The sequence below is a fragment of the Mus musculus genome, chromosome 5 (genome assembly GCF_000001635.26).
Source record: "Mus musculus strain C57BL/6J chromosome 5, GRCm38.p6 C57BL/6J".
In the NCBI taxonomy this organism is placed as follows: domain Eukaryota; kingdom Metazoa; phylum Chordata; class Mammalia; order Rodentia; family Muridae; genus Mus; species Mus musculus.
In genome coordinates, this window is record NC_000071.6 from 143043337 (window position 1) to 143069667 (window position 26331).

General features: G+C 44.6%; 1 protein-coding gene and 1 long non-coding RNA gene across 14 annotated transcripts in view; one reads left to right on the top strand and one right to left on the bottom strand.

The window, feature by feature from the left end:
* The window catches only part of Gm43380, a 29332-nt gene extending 4346 nt beyond the window's left edge, over window positions 1-24986 (top strand). The window contains exons 2-3 of one of the 3 annotated variants that reach the window (XR_003955826.1): window positions 856-13194; window positions 19323-24986. This is a non-coding gene — a long non-coding RNA (predicted gene 43380). The remainder of the gene's footprint in view (window positions 1-855; window positions 13195-19322) is intronic. The other 2 variants (XR_003955828.1, XR_003955827.1) reach the window with 2 other exon arrangements.
* Window positions 1-26331, bottom strand: part of Rnf216 (ring finger protein 216) — a 122149-nt gene that overhangs the window by 52444 nt on the left and 43374 nt on the right. For 10 of the 11 annotated variants that reach the window (XM_030254042.1, XM_006504646.4, XM_006504644.4 and 7 more), the window contains 2 exons: window positions 25510-25658; window positions 24981-25059 (listed from right to left, as the gene is read on the bottom strand). In XM_030254042.1, the coding sequence (XP_030109902.1) occupies window positions 24981-25059; window positions 25510-25658 (228 nt within the window). Of the gene's footprint in view, window positions 1-24980; window positions 25060-25505; window positions 25659-26331 lie in introns of those variants that run through there. The other variant, XM_011240968.3, reaches the window with a different exon arrangement.

Below are 26331 nucleotides of genomic sequence, written 5' to 3' on the forward strand. Positions count from 1 at the left end.
TACCTATCTTCTCTGTGGTACTGCTGTTTCTTCCCAGGTGAGGACTGCAGGTCTCTGGTTGCAGGGACTTGTGAAAGCCAGACTTATCCTGGAATGTAGGTTTATTAGTCAGGCTCCAGGGCCCTCTGCTGGCTGGTTTTAGTAACTGTCAACTCTTCCTCAGATTAAAAAACAAAACAAAACAAAAACAAACCAACTTCCTGTTGCTACCACCTCTGAAGCTCTCCACTGACTCTCAACAACGCTCAAACTCACTGAAACAGGCAAGAGAGCTTTATAGTGCTAATATGCTTTCTATAGTATTTTCTGAAAGATAAATAATTTATTTACATTTTATACAGTAAAGCATGTGTTAGGCTTGAAGAGAAAACAGAAACAAACTTAACAATCATTAAAAAAACCAAGGGGTAGCCAGGCATGGTGGCACACGCCTTTAATCCCAGCACTTGGGAGGCAGAGGCAGGCTAATTTCTGAGTTCAAGGCCAGCCTGGCCTACAGAGTGAGTTTCAGGACAGCCAGGGCTACACAGAAAAACCCTGTCTTGAAAAAAACAAAAACAAAAACAAAACAAGACAAACCAAGGGGCATCAAAAAAACAAAACAAAATAAAAAACCAAGGGGCACCACCATTTTGCCAAACACAATGTAACAACCTCATCTTGCAGGACAGACTCTATGGCTCACTTGGTTTGGCCCAGAGCCTAGTGATCTCCTTAGTCACTTACTGAGGTCACACTAGTCACTTCAGTCACAGCCCTGATGGAGCAAGTGGCCTCATATACAATGAGGGAGGGGATCAGCACCCAGTAGAGTGGCTGCCCCGGCACTGACTAAGAAATGCTATTGTTCTTCAGTTGCTGCTGTCACCCTGCCAACCTGGGCTCCTGGGTCTTCTGCTTTCCTAGTACAGCGACTCTGCTCAGTGTGATGAGCTGCAGAGGCCACTCTTCATACAGATGAGGACAGATCCAGCCCACCAGGAAAGAAAGTGATAACTGGACCAGATGACTTAAAGGCAGAAAGAAACTTCTAGAAGGGCACAACAAGAGTACTAAAGAACTGCAAATAGGTCTGCAGATCAAACAACACAGCTATATAGCCAGAGCTACGTCACCAATGACTTCCCCCAACAATTCAATGAGGAGAGCAAAATGGGAATTTACCGGTGCCACAGGAAGATAGTATCTTTTTGTTTGTTTTTTAAAAGACAGAGTCTCACTATGTAGCTCCTGCAACTATCTATGTAGACCAGGCTGGCCTCCAACTCAGAGATTCATCTGCTTCCACCTCCTGAGTGCTGGGATTAAAGAAATGAAGCACTATACCTAGCTGGAAGCCAGGATCTTAAAGATACCGAGTAGAGCAGGAAGACTGGGAACAACGAGGAGTAGTGTCAGCCATCTCTTAAGGAACTGGTTAAGTCACCAAGCCATCAATCTTCATTCCTCTTCAGGAGTTGCTGCAACCCTTGCCTTTGGTCAGGGAAGAACTAAGTGTAGCTGAAATTCGAGGTGCCAGGGAAGGTCATTCAAACACAGGCAACAGGACCTCAGCCAGTCCTTACCAAGGGTTCTGAACATTTAGTGACATGACTTGGGGCAAATAAGCTCCAGAATAGTGTGGTATGGAACAAAAAGTATGTGGTCAGCTCAAGAGGTGGATAGGTGATGGTGGACACTGACATAAATGCAATATAATTCATTCATATATTGATAATAAGTTACTGAGGATGCTGGTGCACCACGGGAAACTTGGCAAGGGGCTCCAGCAACAGGAAAGCTGATCAGGGAGTCCTTGAGAGTAGTCTTCCTGCTGCCTGTTCTGGAGTCTAAGTGTTCATGAGATAAGTGTTTGATAAGGACTGTATTCTGGAGCTATGGCAATGGACCACAAAGACCCTGGAATCAAGCAAGCAAGATGGAACATTCTTACTATGGAATCTGCTGAGGGAATGTACTGTTTCAGGAAGTGGGAGGGGGAGAAAGGAGGAGGCACAGGTGTACATACACTACTGACAGAAGGCCTTTAGTAGCCTGCTAGCATTTTCCATATAACTGTTCTCATGGGAGTAAGGACAGTTTTAGAACTGCCCATGCTAGGACTGACTCCAGTAGGCAGGATAGCATGCTTGGATGAAAAAGCCAGCCCCACTCTAGCAACTTGGGAACCTTCAGATCAGTCTTTCTGTAGAGCAGCCAGTCAGGCCGGTTAGCAAGGTGGTTTCACAGTCCCCACAAGAAATGGGGACCTTGTGCAGGTCTCCAAATTTTCTTATCTTCAGTTTTTAAATCAAACTGCTATCAGATGATAATAAGTAAGTAAGTAAGTAAGTAAGTAAGTAAGTAAGTAAGACTGGTCCTGTCATTTCTGTGGTCAAGACCCTTGATGTTGGTTACAGGAAGCTGTACATTCTTCATTAGGGCATACCACCCATTCCCACAATGACTGAAGTTTCCATCCCCAGAATTGTTCTCTACCATGTCCTTTTGTTCTGAAGGCTCTTAACAGTCTCTACCCTGCTCTCAAGGGCCTTTAAGTTTCACAGGGTCACTGCTGTGGGGGTTCTTGTATGTACCAGAGTTAGGGTTACTTCATCTGGAGCCTCTGCAAAGAACACGGTCTATGTCTGTTCAGATGGGGCAGAGCTAGTGTACACCTCTCTCTGGAGTTTGAGGCCTATTCTATAGAGTTCAGTGGAACCCCTAACACAGTTTGAAACTAAAGTTTCTGAAATGCTGGCTTCTCCACAAAACTGTTGTCTTCTCTGGATCACCAAAAGCTACAACGCGGCTTTCAGGTGAACTGCCCTAATGCTTCTTTCTTCTTCAGCCCTGACACCACATCTACCAGCCGGCTCCTCCTCTCCCTTCCCTACATTCATCTCAGATCCCCTATTTGTGCCCAGGTCAGAAGCCAGCATCACTTTAGACCTGGTTGCCATGGCAACCCTGTACTGTAATCTTCCCCAAAGGAATCTCTGTGATCCTAGTCAGGTCCTAGCCTTTCTTGACACTATCAACCTTAGATTTTTGAAGAAATATTCTAACAGTTTGAAAAACAGACTGAAGATACACAAGAACATGTAACACCACCATCAGGAAAAACAAAATCTTAGTACAATTAGCACAAAAATTAAATAGGAAAATGTTGTATGTGTCTGGTTAATAATACATGTAGTTGCATACATAAAACACTTAACCACTGTAACTTTCTGAATGAATGTGTGCAAAGAAATTCTCTAATATTACTTTAAGTGTGCATTTAATCTAGAACCTTGGTATTCCCATCAAATGGTCTAGAATAATACAACAGAATAGCAGTAGAAAAGACCTGAGCTTGTCATGAGGACAAAGTTGATAGTCAACATATGTTTTTTTATTGCTAAGCAGTTCCTAACCTATTAGCTATCACTCAGAGAAGAAACAAACAAGAGACTGCATTCTATCTCCTGCAGGGGACTGAGATCTGCACTGCTTGTATTTACAGACAGTGCCATTCTGTCACAGTTAGGTCAGATGAGAAGGCAGACCAGGCTGATGTGAGGATAAGTAGACTGAGACATGAGCAGAACACAGAGGCAACACTGAAGCTGGTCCTGGGCTCTGGCACAGCACATGCGCCTGCAGCTGGGTTTTGTGGAAGACTTTTTTGTGAAAGAAAGAGGACTACTAGGGACTAAGAGGTACCAACTGTGCTTTTCAAGGCCCTGGGCAGTATAACTTCCCAGAGTTTCTAGACCAAGGCTGGCTGATGGATGGGCAGCAGATGAACTCACCTGCCCATGTAGTCTCCAGTCCATAGCTAGTGCTTTTCTCCCCCTCTGGAAAGGGAAAGGCACTGTGCAGCTATCTTAGCAGCAGCAACAGCACTTGCTTCAATGGGCATCCAAGGTTGTTGAAGGCACCTCATGAATGGAAAGTAAAACAACTAAAACTTCTGTGGCTCCTGCCCTCTAGTAAACTGAATGATAAATATCATTATTCCTGAGGTAGACACAGGAGGACACAGTAAAACAACCACTTTATTAGACCTTTGTTGTTATTGAGGCAGGGTCTTACTGTGAAGTTCTGACAGCCCAAGAACTCTTAGACCTTGCTGGCCTCAAATTCAAAAAGATTCTCTCCAGAGGGCTGGGATTAAAAATTCCTGATGTGGGTTTTCTGAATACACATGCTCAAACACATTCTCTAAGTCAGGTAACTTATTTAGTTCTCCAAGAGGAAAAAGGCTTGGGTACACAGGCAAGTTTGTGAAGGGTTGAGGATTCTTTACCACACAGGCCTTAGGGCAACTAGATAGGGCGTGGGGTTGAACAGGGCAAATGTTCAGCAACTATGGCCTGTTTTTCCCAAGCACAGGTCTCCAAGTGACAAGTGACCTGAGGTCTCTCATGGGTTGTGAGTCACAACTCTGGACAGCACTGGCTCTCAAGTCACAGTGGACTTGGCAGGAGCCAAATCAGGCAAGAGCAGTGGACCTTCAGCTGCTTTGTTTCCTGTGGTCACAACCACCACACACACATGGATAGTTAAAGACAGAAATGAGCTGGGAAAAAATTTGCCCCTTCTCTATGCCCTCAGGACTCTGACTACATGGACTAAAGAGAGTCTTTGGAAGAGCAGGGGGTTGGCCTTAACTGTCAAGTTGACAGAGTCTAGAACTATCTGGGAGATGGGCCTCTGGACATGACTGTGGGGGATTATCTTGAGATATTGAGACCCATCTATTGTGGGTGGCACTAGGCTGGAGACCTAGAAAAAGAGCTGACCAGCAGCAAGCGTTCATCATGCTCAGCTTTCTAAACACAAAGCGAACACATCCTTCAAGCTCTAGCCACCCTGCCTCACCCACCATGATAACTGACCCTTGAACTGCAAGCAGACAAACCCTTTTTTGCATTGGGATTATATTTTATCACAGCAACAGGGAAAGAAGACACAGGGCTAGAGAAACTGCTCTGCTGCCCACTTCCCCAGGGCCAGGGCTTGCACACTAAGCACTGAAGCTGTAGCAAACAGCACTGAGAGAGGAACCCCATGAAGGCAGACAGAGACAAAGAGATGCTAAAAGCTGGAGGGGAGGGGCACTGAGGGGAAGCAAGAAGCCCAAAGCTGAGCCTGTCACAAGTCATGCTTCCTCCCCTTTCCTCTTACACTCCATCCAAATGGCAAGTCACCAAGGCTGCAAATGCCTATCTCAGGAGTAATTAAATCAAATGAATCTCAGGAGAAGAGCTTTAAATATTCAAAGCCCCATTAATCCTCATGCCTTGTAATTAAATATGCATGCTAAGAAGACCTGGACAAAAGCAAAAACACTTTCAAAATGTGCATTTTAAAAATCTGTAGCATTAGCATGTATTTCTGTCCTGACCTTGTGGAAACTATGTAAAAAATTCCATGAAGCATACACTGTAGAAATGGAGAGAAGAATGCAGATACAATCTTGGCCCATACTGAGCTTTAAAAATGTGCCTGAATAAACAGTTTTCTCCTCTCTCCCTCTCTCTCTCTCTCTGTAAGCCTAATTCCAGGGCCTAACTTGAGTAAGGCAAGTGACTGACTGCTGAGTCACACCTCAGCCTGCAAAGACTTACTTTTAAGGACTTAGAGATTTGAACTTGCAAATAATGACCCCTTTTCCTTCTTGCAATGTGACCTGGACCCAGCACCTTGGAAACTTCTTGTTTCTGCAGTTGAGCTCCTCTCACTTGAGTCCTGTTAAGCTCAGTGACTTCTCAGCCCTCGGGGCCTACCTTCTATGTGACAGTCAGCATGAGAGAAGACTGCTCCAACACAGCATCCTGGAGGAGAGCAGTAAGATGGCCAGCCTTCCCTTGCAGGAATAGTGTGTGCCTGAAAACCCCCAGGGAGACTTGGATTGCCACAAGCTCTCTGGTCTCTTTCCAGAGCCCAGAGCCCTGAGGAGGGATAGATGGAATAGGAAGGAATGGCACTCCTGTTTCTCTGGTGAGGAAGTCAGGGTGAATGTTCTGTTGATGACCACATAGTTCAGTTTTTGAATGTCTTTCCAATGAGCAGGAGTTGCTGCTGGGAACTACCAGAGCCATGGGCAGGCAGAGTCACCTACTGAGTGTTCCAGTGACAATTCTACTTCACTGCTCTGTTCTTTTTTTTTTTTTTTTAATTGGGTATTTATTTCGTTTACATTTCCAATGCTATCCCAAAAGTCCCTCACACGCTCCCCCACCTACTCCTCTACCCACCCACTCCCACTTCTTGGCCCTGGCGTTCCCCTGTACTGAGGCATATAAAGTTTGCAATGACCAATGGGCCTCTCTTTCCACTGATGGCCGACTAGGCCATCTTCTGATTGATATGCAGCTAGAGTCACGAGCTCTGAAGGGGTATTGGTTAGTTCATATTGTTGTTCCACCTATAGGATTGCAGATCCCTTCAGCTCCTTGGGTACTTTCTCTAGCTCCTCCATTGGGGGCCCTGTTATAAATCCAATAGCTGACTGTGAGCATCCACTTCTGTGTTTGCCAGGCCCCGGCATAGTCTCACAAGAGACAGCCTTCACTGCTCTGTTAGAATCATTCACTTATTTAGAATACAAGAGAAAGGTTTTTGGAAACTTGCCAGAGCAGCCATCAGACGCAGTGCTATTTGCAGCAACGGACTGTTTCCTACAGAAGGTCTTAAAGATGAAAGCACAGGCCCTGACCAGCCCAACTGGATTCATTGTCATGGTCAATTGATTGTGCCTGTCAGGAACGCCAGGTTCTAAATTAAAAGCTAAAAATTAAGGAATATGTGAAATTTCTAGACATTAAAGAGTTCACAGGCAGCTATCTCTGAAGCAAAGACAGTCTTGAAGGACCCTTTTCCTAGCACCACGGAGTTAAGTGACACTGAAGTATTTCTAGTATAACCCCACTGCTCTTTCCAAGATTCTGAACTAAGCAGATACAGAGAAAATGATCCCAGATGTGAGGTGTCCCAGACCCAGGAAAATCAAACACACCGCCTATCCACCCACCCAGAAAGTAGCTCATCAAGAAAAGGGATAAAAGACTCTATTTGCATTTTCAAGGATGTGAAAGTGAAAGTACTGAAAGAATTAGGAACCCCTTTCCCCAACCAGGCTTTCTCTGTGCAGCTCAGCTGTCCTAAACCTCGCTGGGAACGCTAAGATTATAAGCATGTGTCATAATACCCAGCTTATTCAGTGCTGTAAACCAGAAACCCAGGATTCCATCCATGCTAGGCAAGTACTGAGCTGCATCTAACTGGAAGCCATTTTGCTAAGGGTTTGAGGATTTGCGCCGATCATGAAGAATGGCTTAGAATTCTGTACCAACACAGCAGTAACGCCTGTCACAGTCAATACACCTTCCTGTTTCCTAGAGGAAAGGAGCCAACCTGAAGATGAGAGCATGGCTTAGCACAGCACACTCCCACTGACATCACAGACACTATAGCTGGCTGGTGGGGACAACAGGCCTTTTGTTTTTAGAAGCACAGACTGGGTGAAGTTGAAAGCACTTCCAGCAATGTTTACTCTTCTTTTAATTATTAGTTGCCTGAGGGAAAAATATATAATACAAGTGTGATTTAACAGTAAATGACGCTGAAGTGAACTCACTGCATACTGTATCACACACTCAAGTACTTATGAGCCACAAAGAAAAAAGGAGGAGGGAGCTATCCTTCATTTCATTCTAGGAAGAACAAGGGGAGAGATGGTCAGCCAAACTGAATCCCCCTTTTTTAAAGATTTATTTATTTATTTTATGTATGATGAATACACTGTAGCTGTCTTCAGACACACCAGAAGAGGGCATCAGGTCCCATTACAGATGGTTGTGAGCCACCATGTGGGTGCTGGGAATTGAACTCAGGACCTCAGAACCGCTGAGACATCTCTCTAGCCACCACCACCCCCAATTGATTTTTTTTTAAATCTCTACTAACATATGTACATGCCAAGAAGGTGGACACTCTTGTCTCAAGCCATCCTTTAGCTACTGAATTCCTTATAGGAAAATAAAAAGCTATGCCTCGACATTCAGAAAGAGGGAATGGAGCAGGAAGCTCACACACTGCATTCCATGTCTTGCTCTGAGCCTTTAACAGAGGCTCCCATGTAACAGACTCCCATGCGTCTTGTGTTTTCTGGAATGGGATATAAAATTGTATTGATGACTAACAGTAATTCTACGTATCTCACTTTATTATCAATGAGAGGGTTGCTTTAGATAACTATGACACATGATCTCCTGGATGAGAACTAACATCAAAACACAAAATACTGCTCTTAAAGATAAAACTTAGGTATAGTGGTGCCTACCCGTAAGTCCAGCACAGCTAGCTGGAGAACCAACAATAAAACAAATTGGTAAAACTCAGGAGCCTGAATGGCAAAGCTGACTGAATGTAGGAAGAGAAGCAAGTATTAAAAGGCTAAAGACAAAGGTGCTGCTCACTCTGTCTTCAGTGGATCTGGGAGACTGGGCTGCTGTGGCTCCTGCTCAATACAATGAAACGGAATGAAAGCCTTCAGAAGCCTGTGTGCCAACCTGCAGGGCCAAGTACACTGCTAGGAAGAGCACTAGGAAGGGATTCTTTGGTGCGGGCTGGAGAAGGGATGGTGGTTGCAGGAAGGCTGGCGTCACCATGTGATAACTGCAGCAACTGCATTTCTTGCTATGTGAGACATGGATAAGTGACAGACTTAATTTTCGGTTTTGGGATCCATGACTCACCCCAGGACTTTCCCTCAAGCATGGCCATATTTGAGTATCACAAAGAAAAAGGAAAAGAAAACGAAAAGGAAAGGGGGTTGGGAATATAGCCCAGTAGTGGGGTGCTTGTCTAGTGTGCATGATGCCGAGTTCTCAGGACTGCATGAACTGAATAATGCAGGTCACGAGGGTCACCCCACCACCTGATCAGAAGTTCAAGGTCATCCTTGGCTACAAAGACACATTTTGAAAGATTAAAAAAAGAAAGAAAGAAAAAAGAGGGAGTGGAGCAGAGGGGAAGGGAGGAGAGGACAGGGAGCCTGGAGAAGCCTGGGGAGCCTCGAGCAGCATCGGCAGAGCAGCGACGCCCCTCAGTGGCCCCACAATCACTGGCTCCTAGTCTTCAAGGAGCTCTTTTCTTTTCAAATAAAACCCAAGCTTCTGCTCCCACGCCCTTCGCTGCCTTGCAATAGTCTCTAAATTACCTATCTTTTGAGACAGAGTCTGTCACTGTGTATCCCAGGTTGGCCTATAACTCTGGATTCTCCTCTATGTGCATTTTTGGCTAGCACAGCTCTGTCCTAACAACTTCAGGTATTCCAGTCACACTTGCACCATGCACAACGTGGACAATCACTAGGGAGTCACTATGGTTTGTGACATAGGGAGAATGCATGGGCTTATCTAAGCACCTTGAGCCAGGGTATATTCACCACTTCTCTGCATTCTGCTCCTTTCATACACAAAGAATTCTGTCCTCACTCAAGGACCTGCTGGTTATGCTGAAGGTTCTGATAGAAGCACTTCCGTTTCTCTAACCCACCCATGCCCAAAGTTATCAATTGAAAAGTACCTGCAACCTAGCTGGGTCTGCTTGTCTGGGGAGACCGAAGATAAACCCAGCCACACCCTGAACAGATAGCTACCCCATTGCTTGAGAGTAGGAATATCTTGCCAGGAAGAGTGTCTCAAGACTCTCTACTCACTTTTAGGTTCTAAGAAGTGAAGAGTAGTGTCAGGGTTTTGGCTGAATTGCTCAAAGCCCATTAATAATGGACAAGCTAGAGTGCCATGAACGCAGAAGCACGAAACATTTCAGGTTAAATAAAAGCAGCAAAATGAGCCGAGGGCAGGGGCAGGAAAGGTGCCCATGTATGTGGGGAAAGAGAATGAATGCCAGTTTCAAAGGGATTCCTTGAAATGCCCAGCTCCCTTAAGAGTACTGAGCACCATGTGGCACAGCTACCAAAGGCATGCCTTTTTTTCTCTCTGGGTTAGGCCCACATCCCTGGCCACCTGTCAGAGGGTTCATTGACATTGCAGAGCTACCACTGGGTAAAACTGAGGTCAGAGGAAACTATGTTGGCATCTTTCAAACCTATTTCCAATGTTTGAAACAACTTATTTCATAAAGGGTGAGGCCTGCTTGTTCAGCAGAACTTGCCTGCTGACCACTTTTTTAGCCACAGCTAAGAACAGCAGCACACAGCAGCTTGCAGCTCCCTCCTCTGCTCAGTGTTCATGCTGTTGCTACTGCCTCTCTGGTGTGTGTGTGTGTGTGTGTGTGTGTGCGTGTGTACACATTGTTGCTACTGGCTCCGCAAATCTCTTCAAGAAGGGATTTCAAAAGCTCCCACTTCTGACATTCCTACAGAGCTTTGTAGACAAACTGAATGATGGCAAAGCAGCCTGTAAATGATGCCTGGGAAAGGCTTAGTTTGGCTATTTGAAGAGCATCTGCTTGGGAGGAGGCCACAGCCATATGCGAATTCTTTAGCTGTTTATACCCCACACTGCCCCCTCAGCAGAGGGATTTGCTACTCAGCCTTCAGCACATACCAGAAAGCAAGCTGTGCCACATACCCGGGAGAGCAGTGACTCCTATCAGCTGCTCTCACAGCCCAAACCAGGATTTCCAAAGCCTGTCACAGCAACGCTTCTTGAATCAGAAGTCATCCTGACCTGCTTGTCAGGAGCAGTATCTGTGGGAAAGAGAAGCCACTGGAAGCAGTCTTGAATCCCAATTATAAAGGCTGAATTATATTCTGCACCTAGTGTGGCAGTAGCAGCTCCAAAGCAGCTGCTGTGAATGGGGCAGAAAAGCCTCAAGAAAGGTGGTGCAGTCTACATTCACACAAGCCTAGCACTTCACCCATGACGGAAGCCCTGAGGCATAGCCGTCCTCTCCAGGTACCTTGTGGGGAACCATGGGGACCAGAAACACACAGAATAAAACTAGAAGTATACAAACATTTTTGACAACTGCATTTTCTGTCTTTTGAGTTTTCTTAAAACAGGAAAGTCCTTTAGCTCTAAGACTGAATGAAGGCTGGAAAGTCAGCAGTAAAGAGCACTAGCTGTTCTTGCTGAAGACCCAGGTTGGATTTCCAGTATAGACACAGCAGCTTATAACCACTGGTAATGCCATGCCCTCTTCTAGCTTCCATGGTCGCCGCACATACACAGTGCACAGACATTCATACAGGCAAAATATCCACATACATAAAAATCAATTCTTAAAAAAAATTAAAAAGATCAGAATGATCTGGTGACAAATGTAATCTTTTTGTTAAAAACAAAGGCTGTGTATATACTTTTTCTCTTGACCCTCAGGACTCCCTCTTATGGAGGGATGCACACAACCGATGTCTGTCTAGCCCTCCAAACCAGCTTTATGCATGCCAGCAAACATCCCTCTCATCCCATTTGAGATCCCTATGCAGAGAACTCACCTATGGTGGTGCCTGCTTGTGACCTCAGCACTTAGGAGGTCTTCCTATCATAGCAAACCAAAATGACCTGATAGATACTAGTATGCTGTGCTCACCACCCTACTCCTTGTTCTCTCCCTTAGAGTGTACTCAAGGCAGCCACACGGTGGCCACACCTGACCTTCCAACCACTTAGTAATCACACCTCTAATACTTACAACCTATTTACTTGTTTACTTGCGATCCAGTTACTTTTATGATAAACACAGAAGTGAACAGCCTGACACACTGTATGGTCTGTAAAACCTAAAATATTTACTCTCTTGCTTCTTGTAGGAAGTTGGCTGCCTCCTACCTACCATATGCCATAGAATTAATATACCTAGCTGTTCTCTGTTCATAACTATCCCAGGAGAAAATGCACAGTTCCCTCCTCCCTTCACCCACTTTTTCTTGACAAGGTCATTATGCAGCCAGGTTGGGCTCAAACTCTCCCTGCCTCTAACTCCTCAGTGCTGGGATTTCAGGTGTGTATCACTAACTCTTGAAAATGGAGGGCCTCAAGCCGGGCATGGTGGCTCACGCCTTTAATCCCAGCACTCGGGAGGCAGAGGCAGGCGGATTTCTAAGTTCGAGGCCAACCTGGTCTACAAAGTGAGTTCCAGGACAGCCAGGGCTATACAGAGAAATCCTGTCTCGAAAAACCAAAAAAAAAAAAAAAACAAAACAAAACAAAAAAAAAACCCAAAACCAAAACCAAAACAAAAAAAAAAAACCCAAAACCAAAACCAAAACCAAAAAACAAAAACAACAACAACAAAAAAAAAACCCCAAAAAACAAAAGAGAAAATGGAGGGCCTTAAGAATAAAATTAAACTTGGAAAGAATTAAGGATGAAGAAGCCAAGCTTCAAGAGGGAACTTTAGAGAGAGCAACCACCTCTTCAGAATGTTACTTCTTCTTTGTAGAGGAAGTAAGAAGGGAACTGTGGGTTTTGATAAGAGGAAATTCCCCTCTGCTCTGTGGGAGCTATTCCTTGTGTTTGTGTTTTTCTAAGGTTAGGCAAGACTGCTCGGAGCGTACCGTAACCAAATTAGGAAACAAGCTGGCTGATATCTCTTAAGTGGTCAACACATGGTCAGGATGTGCAGGCATGCAGGCAGTGATGGATGGGGAGGGAGTATCAGTACCAGAAGGAAATAGTATTTGCTTGAGAAATCAAGCTTTAAAATTAGACTTAATCAGAATTAATACTTTTTCTTGCTGTGGGTGAAAAAAAAAAAAAAAAAGGTGGGGGTGTCCCAAAAGGCTAGGTGTGGTAGCAGAGACTTACAATCTCATTACTCAAGTGGAGGAGCAGCACAGAGCACACAAGCTTGAGGCCAGCCTGGGGTATATAGCGAGATGGGGAGGGAGTGGAGACAAGACAGGGAGCAAACAATGCTTCCAAAAGTTTCTAGAAGCAAACCACATGGGACCAATGAAATGTGCCACCCATCCTCTTGTGCATCCCCAGGGCAGCACAGGTCTTGGCATAAGCCAGAAGTTATCTATCAAATTAATCAGCAATTTAACAGCTCAAAAGTGTCAAGAGCTGGCTTATGCAAAGCCTCAGGTTTGGGCTAGTGAGAAAAAGGAATTGAGAAAAGTCTTAAAGAGAAAACAAATGACCAAGCTCTGTGAACCTTCCATTTTCAGGTACCCATCCATCTGCTCCACTTGCCAGAACATCGTGAGCTTCAAGGTAGTCTTACTGCTTTGAGAACAGGGTCTAGGTATGTGATACTTTACTCCACAAAGCTTGCCTCTTCAATGACTCTCTCGTTCAGGAATGACTTGTGATTCATTTCTGAATGGGAGCCAGTTGAATACAGACCCAGCCAGAACTATTTGGGTAATAACGTGCAACTTTGGAGAGCCTTGCTTTCCTCCCAAATTTCTGGATCAGCAAGATTCTTGGCTGACCTTTATTCACTTAAGAATGTGTTCTACTCAGTTCCAGCTTCCGCTATGAAACCAGTCAGAATGGAGATTTAAAAGACAAAGCCAACTGCAGTTCTTTATAAGAAACCCCTGTGCTGGCTGAGGCAGCCTTTTTTTTTTTTTAACACAGTCTTATGAAAGCTACATTTTTTTTAAAGATTTATTTATTATTTACTATATGTAAGTACACTGTAGCTGTCTTTAGACACTCCAGAAAGGGGAGTCAGATCTCGTTACAGATGGTTGTGAGCCACCATGTGGTTGCTGGGATTTGAACTCCGGACCTTCGGAAGAGCAATCGGGTGCTCTTACCTGCTGAGGCATCTCACCAGCCCTTTTTGACACTTTCTTAGCTTACCTTAAGTCTTCTGGCTGGGGAGCATAGAGCAGAAACTTCACAACAACTATTTCAAAAGTACTCTATTAAAGGTACTGGATTCCTCTGGAGCTACAGCTGGAGATGTTTGTGAGCTGCCTGACTTGGGTGTTGGGAACGGAACTTAGGTTCTCTGCAAGAGCACCATGTGCTCTAAGTTGCACTAAGCCAACTTTCCATCCCCATTCAAAGTATTATAATAGTATCAAAAAAGCTAAGTGCTTGCATTCTCTTTTGATTTTTCTTTTCTTTTTGAGCCAGGGCTTCATGTAGCCAAGGTTCCTAAAACTCCTTGATAGTCTTTGCCTTGACCTAAAGTGCTAAGACTGCAGAAGTGCCATACCAAATCTGGCATGAGCATTTACTTTTTAGAACTACTTGTATATTGATTCTAACAACTATTTATTATCACTGACAAGATCCTAGGGTTTTAATGGATAACACTTTACACAGATTTTACACTTTCCAAAGACTTGAAGTGATGAACAGAAACCCACCAATTAAGTCCTTCATTTATACTGGCTAAGAGCACTGAGGGTATCTGGCATATAGGATCTCCCAGGTCTCTTTTAAAAACTGGGTATCTACAATTACAAGCCATGAGAACCAAATGTCAACAATACACAGCTGGGCAGAGTTCAAGTCTTATTGCAGGCAGAGAATAAGCAGATGAGTCCTCCTCCTGCCTCTACTGTCATGCTGGCGTCTGAACTAAGCAAGACCAGGACTGACCACAGTAGCACTCCTTGTCTGTCTCTGCTTTCTCCTCATGGTGCAGCAGGCAGGGTTACTACAGAAAAATCTCATTGCCCTTTTATGGTAGAAAAATGAATTACTGGCCCAGCATTGGGGCCCAGAGATGACAGAAGGAGAGCTGTCATTTGTTGTGGTTTTGGCAGCCATAGAATAGTGTTCTTCCTTCAGGCTAGATGGTACATACCAGGCATCTGCTAAGAGAAAACAGGCCTGGCCAACTGCTGGAGGCACCCTCCTTTACTTTGCCTGTGAATGGACATGCCACTTAGGAGGAGTGAGCCTTGATTTTGTAGAAACATTCTTTTCATAAAATAAGGTATGGAAAAGTCTTGCATTATGTGAAAGTTCTGAGCAGAGATGCCCAGAGGACTCAGTTCCAATCACTGGATCCATGTACCTTGAGCACAAGCTATTGAGACTGGGGTCTGGCAGGGAGGTAATCTCACATGACAGAAGGCCAAGAAAGCAGCCGCCCACTGCAGATAAAAGTCCACCCCATGAAAGCACAGTAAGGTCCCAGGCCCTTCTGCTGATAAAGCAGTAGTTTGCAACACAAGGCAAACTGTTTGCATTTCTGTCAAGAGGCCTGAAGAAAAAAAGCAGGCTTCCCAGCTGCAGACACACATTGCAAAAGAAGAATTAGGCAATTCTCTGTAGGCACATCAAGAGTTAGGGAAATTAAGCTTATCTGAGTGAGAGAAATTAAGCTTATACAACATGCTTTCGGGTGGAAAACAAGCCCTTTAAAATGGGGGGTAGGGAGCACACAACTGTGATGCTTGCACAGTTTCTTTTACATTTAATGTTCCCAAGGATGGGGAGTGGGGGGTGGAGGGAAGCTGGTCTGTCAAACTGTAGGGACACACCAACTGCCCAGAAATCTGCTTCAGAGACAACCACAAGGAGGAGGAATGATATTCCTGGGCACCAATGTAGAGTCTGTATCCCAGATGGACCTGGAGTGGCCTGTGTGGCCCCAAGCCACTCTCCTTGGCACCTCCAGTTTACAAAATCCAAAAGACTGGTGCCTCTTTAGCCACTCCCATCTCACTTCTGGGAACTGGGAAATACCCATGCAAATACTCAGAGCTTTGTTAACAGGCTTGTTAACAAAGGCTAAGAAGATTTATCTAGGACTAAAAGACTATGTGTCCTCAGGCTCTGACAAGGCTTCAGGAAGATCTCTATCTGCTACTTCCTCTCAGAATTAAAGGTTCCCTCTAAAGCACCATGAACCCACTATGAAACCTGTTATAGTTTCCTGGCATCTATAGAACTGACTTCACACTGTCACAGTCCATGATCTGGAGTCTGTTTTTCTGCCTAATTGTAGTTCCTTCCACTGTGGTCATACTTGTCTATTGGCTGACCCTGAAAACAGCTCAGCTCACATAATCCTCTGGCCCCACAGTAACATTCTGTCTCCACCCATTATATCTTACTGCAGCATAGTCAGGCTAAGACATAGCTCACACTTAGTGTTTTTCTCAGTGTGACAAACCCTAGTGATCTTTTCTTCTTGGGAGTCCCACTATCTCTCACTGCTGTCTAGATGAGCTGGCCTGTAGCACTGCTCCCAGCACAGCTGTTGAATTACCTAACTGTTCTTGTAACTGTAGTGTTCCATTGCCTCTGTGCAGAAGAGAGGCAAAGGGAAAGGGGAACAGCTCTGCCAGTCTAGTAAGAAGCAGCAAGGCTGCCCTGGAAGAGAGCACACGCCCCTGGGTAAAGGGGAGGCTTTCATAGGGTGAGGAGAAAGAGTCAAGTTTCTGAAAGGACAGTGGTGTTTTTAGTTTGACAGGAAAGGAGAGGAAGGCAAAAGGAAAGACAAGACAAGAAAAGAAAGAAACTAGTATTTTACTTGCTGTGGCTTAGAATCTGGATCAGCTTCTCAGGCACAGGGAGCATTTGAAGCCAAAATGCTTTTCATATGAACCTCTGGTGGGAATAAATCTGGGGGTTGGGAGTGGGGAAGTACTTTCATGAGGCTACTGGAATTTAATCTGACAGACTTCGTCTGTTTCTTTTTGAAAAGCAAATGCCAATCTCAGCTTTCTAAGAAGCATTGACTTTGGACTGGAAGTCCAAATAATTTTGGATGCTCTAAAATTATCTGGTCTCTCTTCAGGCCTTCAGGTAGAGTAGCCTGCATGCAAGATGCCCTGGAGATGGAATAGTCAGTGTAGTCACACCAGAGCCTGCAGGAATAAGGAAGGCAGGAGGAGGAGGAGGCCACACCTGCTGCATAGTCTTTCCAAGCAGCCGCTCTGCTGTCCAGCATCAATTCCATGTGTGTTGCTCTGATAGGTTCCACCTGCTCCACCTCTCAGGTACTAATCAAAGAACACAGACTCTCATGTAGAATCTTGACACAGAACCCTCTTCCAGGGTGATGAGCCATTTGTCCTTGCACAGACAGTTGCTGCCATTCCTGTGACCAAGCTCATCTCAGAAAAGTACAGATTTAAACCCTAGGATAAGCCAATTAGTAAGGGAGTTTCATTCCCTGTGAGGGATGCATACATACTCAAGACTAGCAAAGCAAAGCAAAACAGGCAAAAGCACAGACATAGCAAAATGGAAGATGTGCAATTGTTTAGTTGTTTTATTTAGTTCTTATAGTGCTAGAACTTGAACCCAGGTCCTTAGACATGGCTAGGTCTACCACAAAGCTACACTTCCAACACTTAGTGATGATTGGTAAGGAAAAGGCAAAGGTAGATAATATAAAGAATCCCATGGACCCAGCCACTAACGATCGACTCAGAGTCAATTTTAGCTTATCTAGTCCCTTCATCTTCTTCCACCCCACCCACCCTCCCGTACAGCCATGAACAAATTCCAGACTACTTGGTTCATTTATAAAGATTTCAGTGACTATCTCCAAAAGATAAAGACTCTGAAAACAAACACAATAAAACTTTCCCAAGCATACATAAAGAGCAGCTGGAAGCTCTAGGTTTGACTCCTATTGATATCACCTGCTACTGTGTGGCTGGAAAGCAAGCATACCCATTCATACCCACTAGTGGAGAGCTCCATCAGATGTGTATCTGGACTTTAGCCTGAGGATGGTGTCAAGCTCCCAAGCCAGGGAGTCATGACTACACATACTGAGTTAACAGAGGTGCTGACCACTAACTGTACTGTGTCTCTCTCTCCTTCCTTCCTTCCCTCCCTCTCTCCCTCTTCCCCTCCCCTCTGCCCCTCCCTCCCTCCCTCTCTCTCTGGACCCTGACCTCAGCCGATGAGATTCTGTTTCTCTCAACTACTACTCTGAGTTACCAAGGTTACTGACACATCACAGGGTTCATTACCATGCAGTGAAGACACAGAGCACACAGTGCAGTGCAGTTTCAAAGAAACCGGCATCTTCTCCTATTGTGGGCAGTGAGGGTTTCCAGGCCAGGATAGCTGACCCTGCTCAGAATGGGGTAGAGGCCATAGAGAGACTTTTAACTGTGACCTATGGAAAGGTCACAGGGCATGTAGGGGCTAGTAAGTAGCAGTTGTTCCTATTCTGTTTTCTGTCTCTTACTAGGGAAGATTAAGGGGTCAGAGGCCATTTCCATTTCATGGCTGCCACACTGCAACTGGGAAAGAACCCCTGAATTCAAAGTAAATGCAAAACCCAGGAAGAACATCTATGGTTTCTGCATTGCTCCCATTTTGCTCAGTAAATGCTCTCCCATCTTTTTGCTACCACTTCCCTCCCATGTCCTCTGCCTTGATACACACAGCCCCTCCAGGATTGGAAAGCTTTCTGCCTCTGGTATTGCCATAGCAACAATATCTCTTTTACCTGGCAAAGCAGGAAACCCTGCAGTGCTCTGTGCTGAGAATGCAAAGGAGGGACCTGATAGCTCACGTTCTCTTTGGCATCCTCTCTGCACATGCGTACTCTGTCTTACAGAGCCCTTGCTCAAGGACATCGCAATGAGATCACTAAAACAAATTAAAGTGCTGGCACCTGGTAATTCACAATTAGTGTGAAGATAAGATAGGTTAAATCATTGTTTGCTGATATCAATTCTTGAGATATTTTTTAAAGAGACAATTAAAACACATTTTCCTTTCAGTGAAGCCACAAGCACAGAAAAACTCCATTAAATAACTTTAGCAAACATAAAAAGTGGCTAAGCAAATTGGTGTGCGGTTTCTAGAAAGATCCCCCTGGAAGTTTATGTTCCTGGTAGAATATGCAAATAGGGCTGTGATGAGTCTGAAAAGCAAAGCTAAAACAGTGACCACAAAGCCACTAGAAGAGGGGCAGTTTCTATTTTTTAAAAAATTTATTTATTAATATACATAAGTACACTGTGGCTGTCTTCAGACACACCAGAAGAGGGCATCAGATCTTATTAAGGGTGGTTGTGAGCCAGCATGTGGTTGCTGGGATTTGAACTCAGGACCTTGGGAAGAACAGTCAGTGCTCTTACCTGCTGAGCCACCTCACCAGCCCTGCAATTTCTATTTTAACAGAGCAAAGGCCCGATAAAAATCCAGTCGTTTTCTGTAAGTGCACATAGTGAGAACAGGAGGTGGTAGGTACGTCCTGCTGCATGGACTGCAGAGGAAGAGAGAACAGCAGCCTGAGTGGAGGACCCCTGCTCTGGGACAGGAGAAGCAGCCTGGACTTCAAGGTCAGGACTGAAAGGTCAGGGCCTCTCACTAAACTTTAAAAAAAAAAAAAAAAAAAAAACTAACAAGCCACACAGACATTTTATCTTTTTTTTTGTAACTAATTCTGAGATCTCCAGCCAAGTGTGCTGTGAACTTACCTTTTAGGTCCTTCCTATACCTCTCTGAACACCAGTCCCTGAAATTCTAATCCTTCTGGATACCAATGAAAGCAATGAGCAATGCAAGAAGAAGAGAGGGCACAGCAGAGCTGTGGACAGGACAAAGACTACAAGTGACAGCAGCAGCCCACAGGCAGCCTTCCTCAGGATAAAGCTGTCCCTGGGCATATGGGGCCTTCTTGGAGCCAGGGTAATTTGGGTTGGTGGGGGTAGTGGGGTAGGAATCGTGTCTACCTTTCCTTTCTTTTCCCTTTTATGGTGTTGGGAGATTGAACCTGCAGGCTCACCTGTACTGGGGAAGCATTTTACTACTAAGCAATAATATGCCTAGTCCAGGGAGTTGTAAAGTCTTCCTCCTCATTAATTCTGTTAATACAGGCCTATAATCCTAGCACTGGGAGGCTGAGGTGAGTTCAAGGCCATTTTTGGGTATATAGTGTCCCTGTCTTAAAACAAAACCCAGACCTACCTCTCCCTTTATGTTGCTGCAGACCAAAAGCTGGTGAAATGAGTGTTCTGAACCCAATTTTAAAATCCCAGGTGAGTGATGAGACATTTGCTTCCTGATGGGATGCTATGCCTGATCATGTAATAATCTCATGGCAGTAAACTGTACAAAAAAATCATGAAGAAGGCCCAACTTCCTAAGAATTCCTCTCGTTACTGGGCATATCTCTCTCTCACCAGCCCCTCAAACTCACAGCCACTACTGAAGGACATAAAGCGCTAGACACTGGACCTTAGCATTTTCTGTATTATATCATTTGTTTTTCTTGGTGCTATGTGAAGTTTTCATTTTACAGATAGTGGAAATGTGGTCAGGGGAATATTTAGTGTAGATCACAATTCTAGGAAGGGGAGGAACTGGAATCTAAGCCCCTCATGGTGAGCTGCCCCCTTTCTGCAGGTAGCCATGAGTTTAACTGACTTTCCATACCCTCCGAAGTACCCAGTATACACAGCTGAGTCCACAGGACTTCGTCAATGAATACTAAATTATGTATCACCAACAGTCTTCAAGACAACTCTCAAAACAGATAGCTTACCAAGAAAGCATACCAAAAGGATTTGTGCTGTGCAGTGCTGACAGAGGAGAAAGACATGCTTTGCTGACTGACTGGAACAGAGGATTCTGTGATGTGTCTCCTGGGAAGTATTAACACTTTAACCATCACCACAGGCTACTTCATGGGTTTAAAAAATTAAGTACCAGGGAGATGCCAGTTCCTGGGCAAGCGGGCAAACACTCAAAGCCCAGGGGAACTGCTGCTAGATCCCTGGGGCCTTCAGCTTTCTCGCTGATTGCTGAGCTTGTGTAGATGGCTCTAGATAGGAAAAGGCAGGTAAAATACAAAAACAAAAACTTCCTTTAGGGATGAGGGGGAAACAAAAGGTCTTAGTTTATATTTTCTTCTCCTGTATGGGGTAAGTTATCTTTCTTCCTTTTAGGCAGTCATTGCTAATAATGGCAAATGTGGGATTTATTTAACTCACAGTGAGAAATGGGGACATGAGGTAAGCAGTGTTAGCCACTGGTGCATTTTTTACTCTTGGAAACACACACACCTGTTCTCTGGTTCGTCCCAGGACTAGGATGGCATGTACAGTTAGCAGACATGCCTGTGTAATTGTCAAATATCATTCCAGGGGGCTAGTGAGATGGCTCAGCGGTTAAGAGCACTGACTGCTCTTCCAAAGGTCCTGAGTTCAAATCCCAGCAACCACATGGTGGCTCACAACCAGCCGTAACAAAAATCTGATGCCCTCTTCTGGAGTGTCTGAAGACAGCTACAATGTACACACATATAATCAATCATTTCAATCAATGAATCCATCTTTAAAAAAAAAATCATTCCAGGGTCAAGAAACCCATGAAGAACAGATGTATGGTGCTGTTCTGACAGAAATTTTTAAGACTAATTTTTACTGTATGCATATAAGTATCTTGCCTGCAATATATGCATGTGTACTGTGTGTGTGCTTGGTGCCTATGGAGGCCAGAAGGCAGCACTAGATCACTAAGATTGGAATTAAGGGCAGTTCAAAACTGTATCAGGAACTGAAGCCAGGCCCTCTGCAAGATCAGCAAGTGCTGTTAACTACTGAGCTGCTTTTCTAACCCCTGCTACAGGAAATGTAAAAGTGGAATTTGACAGAAATATTTGAGCAAAACCAGTGCAACTCTGAAGCCCTTTGCTAGTGTGGGACTTGCACTAACTGTTGCTGTCTGATGGAAGGACAGCTTCCAGTTATGGCCTTGGGATGCCCTGGGGCTTTCCTTCGGGTTTCTAGCTCTACTACTGTACATCACCTGGTGTCAAGCTTCAGTGTCCACTTAGCACAGTCTCTCTGTAGTGACCAGTGGTGAGTCAAGGGCTCTGTTCCATCCCTAATGGACACACAGAAAGCTCAGCAACACCACAGCACCGGAGACCTGAAGCTCTTCACTACGACCTCTCTGGAAACTGCAGGAAGAACAGACCACATTCATAACAAGGACTTCTTATTCTAACTCCTCCCTTTCTGACTCCAATAATGGAGTATGGACTTTATTCCAGTAAGTGAGCCCTCACCTACAGGCTTCAGAATCTTTTGTCACCAAGACTTTTGGCTCTTGTCACTGTAACTTCCTGATTTAAAGGTCCTCCCTGACAGAAGGAGCATGAAGGCCAAGCTTCATCATCTCTGGATAATGTGAAGGCTTGGTTTAGTCCAGGAGTCAGCAGACTAGCTAGGTTCCCCAATTAGTACGTGGCCAGTAAGTGGCAATGGCCTGGTGCCACAGCTGGAGAGTTGTCTTGGCAATGACAGCTGGATAATTTACATTCTCTTCACATAGCCACTCAGCTACAGCAGGCAGCTGCAGATTGCTGGTTTTGTTTTTTGTTTTTTTTTAAACAACAAACTGGTTTACTGCAGACGTAAATTTTGGTAATATTTCACAGACTCTGAGTTATGAGCATTGAAGGCTACAGAGGCTGTCACAGGACCTGACAACTGTAAGAAAGACAAGCATGGAAGAGGGTATGTAGGTGGAAACTGACGAATAAGCCAAACTCAAGTGATCCTGGGCAGAGATGGGTGACTGATTACACAACCGATAGACATTCAGTGTCCACAGAAAGAATCCAAACAAGATTTTCTTCATGTTATTTTCATACAACTCTTTACACTGGCCATCTTTCCTTCCTTAGTACTTGCTTACTGTGCACTGGTAAATCTATACCTCATTACTAGAATTTTTCTAATTTTCCACATTGAAAAAGCTCTATGTGTACTGTGGAATAAGAAGCAGACTTGTATATTTAAGAGGGTAGAAAGATTCAACAGGGAAATGTTTGAACCTACGGAAAAAGTATTCCATAGAATATTGGAAACCATCTCAGAACCTGCCAAAATATACCTTCTTCCACTCCATATCAAACATACTTAACCACTGTTAAAAGCAACATGCTGAGTCAAGTTGATGAATTCTTTATGTCAGAGTGTACCAGAGAAATGAAGGTCTGGATACACACTCCATCACATCCATGAGAGCCTGCCTATTTTATAGGACAGTCTTAAGTCTCAGTCTTCAGGGATTCTGGGCACCAAGTCTTTCCCAGATAATGCACCACTATCAAAGCCTTATCTCAGAGTGACAGGTTCCTGAAACTCTAACTTGAGTGTAGCTTCCTGGCAAACACTGCAGTGAGAAAGCAGATGCCTTTGGTCTTACATAGGACAAAATTAGCTCATGGCTCACTTTTTATACAAAATCCTCCAGGATTAACTGTCAGTTCCACCATCTTGTTGAAGAGAAAGGGCGCCACACTGGGGCAAGTACAAAGGAAAAGGCAGATGTCCTCACAGCACAACCATCTCTGCCATTAAATCTGAATGCACACAGTAGTTTGCTTTAGCACTAACCTCAAAGAATTTTGTCCATTCTGCTTACAAGACAGTTGTGCTGACACATCTACTTTGGAAATACCCAAGGGGGAGAGGGCACTTTTCTTGTGGAATGCTAGTGCCATCTAGTGGCAGCTTATTCCATAGTTCACACAAAACAGCTTCGTACAGATGCCTCTCTGCATTGTATTATAGGTTTGGTTTTTATCTTATCTCCCACAGACACTTTCCTCCAAGAGCAGAAAAAGAACCTAGAGCATGAGTGCCTTTATCTATAGGTAAAGGTTAAATTTTGAAACAGATGGTCCTGGAAGCTATAATATCCTGTGCTACATCTCTTCACTGTGGATACTGTAAATAAGATGAATGAGCAAATGGAAGCTCTGAGAACCACCCAACATTTGCACAGTAACCATCTCCCTACTGCATCAAACTCCAGACTCCACGATCCTTCTCCAGCCTCAGTCTCTTTAGAATGGGTGACTTAGTCACTTCGCAAGTGTGCACTGAGAACTGTACTGGAAGGCACCAGGCAAACACACAGTTGGCACTTGTTTTTTTTCCTGCTGAAACCCTCCATATTCCCATTAAATCATTGATGCAGTGGATGGAAGCAGTGGATGGAAGCAAAGGACTCTCCTGCACCTTGCCTTATTCACATTCCGTTTCCAACTACATGGCCTGACCCGGCCTCACTCTAAGCCCGCTCCTCTTCTCTAGATGTCCAGCCAGCTCTGACCCTTGGGGTCTGAAGCTGCTGCTGAGACAAACCTGAAGCTTAGTAGCAACAGAGCCATTTCTCCATCATGGCGTGTGTCCATCTTAGCAGGAGAACACAAAGTGAACTAAATGCCCTGTCCTTTGCAAAAGCTGAGAACACATGATGTGCAGTGCATTATGAACTGCTAGCTATAAGCAGTTATAAAGTTGTATAAACAGATAAAGAACTTTTCATCTGGCCTGATTCAAAGTGCTCACTGCCTAGTAACTCCTATTTTCCCTAGGCCTAGACCTGGCAATTGCTGTTCAGTTCTTGCTACTTGCATCTGGTTACTTAAGAAATTGCACATGAGGTCTCTGGCCGCCACGTCCCTGCATCTGCAATGGATGGTCATTCGGAACTGCTCCAGTTTCTTGATTAAGAGGTATAAGCAGACGTACAGCACAGAGCCAAATAAACTGAAACTCCTTCCCCTACAACGGGCTAATTCACTGCAAGACTGTCGGAGTGGAGCCAGCGGCTGATGGCAAAGGGGTCCTGGTAGTTATGAAATGCAGATTCAGTCAGGGAAAACCTGCCACTTCTTACACGTTGTGAATCCATTAGTACTTTTGAAGAGTTTTTACGTTTTTTGCCTTTCAAATTCTATATTAATTGACTTATGTATAACTACCTTATTACAGAATTCTATATGTCCATACAGATTTTCCCTAACTTACAGGTGTGTATGTGCTGTATTTGAGTACAGGACAGGGAAAAGAGCAAGCAAAATATACGACACAGCAGAAGAAGACACATTTTCACAGCACCTGTCTTTATAAAATGACATAGACGAGAAATCCTGAACTTTGCAATTGGATTTCCACAAGTAATTTCATCTCTGTAACTATGCCAACTGCCATCACCAACCTTCTCTTGCTTCATGAATGGAAGAGGCAAACTATTCTCATGCATCAGCCTACACAGGCCACCTGCATAGTGCAAGCCAAACTCAAGCAAGGTGCTAGAAACACAAACCACTGTCCTCCGTACCTTTCGGCAGCGTGGGTTGGGGCAGCTGAACCTCTTCACATCGCTGTCCAACAGAGCAGGGAAGCTGCAGGAGGGGCACCTGGAGCAACAGGAAAGCGGCATCACTCAAGATGTTTAAAGGTGGGTCTCCTGGGATTGTGCTACCAAGATGGAGGATTAAGCATGGCAGACAGTGCTTTGTATTCCTTAATTATCACTACAGCCTAGACTGAGCTGCCTCCTACACTGCACTTACAGGGACAACACAGGCACCATGCCAACGTCCAAACTTACTGTCAACCACATACCTCAAGCTCTCAAGGATTCCTTGTAACCATTACTCTTCCTCCCTCCCAGGGTGCAGTGACTCAGCTACAGGCTAGAATACTAGGTAACAAATAAGGTGTAGGCAGAGCCATCGATAGATGCTTTCATTATAAGCTTAACTGATTGTTGCAATAGCAAGAAGGGCCAGAAAATCCAGACAGAATCTTCTTGCCTGGTAAAAGCAGACTTTACCTTGGGGAATGAGTAGATTGTCAGCACTCACCGGACAAGCTCATCAGCATAGGCTGCAGCGACTTCTTCCTCAGCTTTCCGTTCATAGTATTTGTACAGAATGGTCTGGGGGAGCACCTTCTCCAGCTCACTGGTTGGGAAGGAGCACGTGCAGCTGCCTTCCATGCAGCTGAGTTCTGACTAGAATAAAGCAATCAGGCAAAGGAAAAAGTTAGCCAGGGCTCAGAATAACGAAGAGTAAAGGGTCCAAATGCATCTTTCAAGGGGAGGGACAAGAGCACAACCATGAAGGTAGCAAAGCCCTTCTCCTCCGATGAGGAAGTCATAAGTAAGAGCATAATGGCTTTCCTTCTGTGATCCTACCAGAGGACCTCCAGCAGCCCAAGCGATTATCTATGAAGAAGGAACACCAGTGGTAGGTGATACAGATCAGTGAGCTGGGAGAGGCTGGCTTCAGTGTCTGAAGTAAGCAGCTTCACTTGTAAAGTGCAAAGCTGGAGACTCTGGGAAGGGGAGGGGAAAGGTGGTGACTAGATATGAAATTGGGGGTTGGGGGGGGAGTGGTTCCAGCTTCTACTCTGGCTTTCTCTGGATGGCAATCAATAGAAAGGAGAAAGGTTTGGAGACAGCAGAGCTCAAGTGAAGATCTGAAGCAAACTTCCCATATGGAATAGCAATATCCCTATCTCCTCTTCCCACTTGGTTCTAGCATGCTGGGATGAAGGCAATTTCATATCCACAATAAGGTGACAAATAAATAAATAGATGTACATGTCATATTGTAAAGATTTGCTCTCAGTGTCCTCAGTTTCTATCTGTTCTACATATTGGTGTTAATTCTCGAGGACTTATT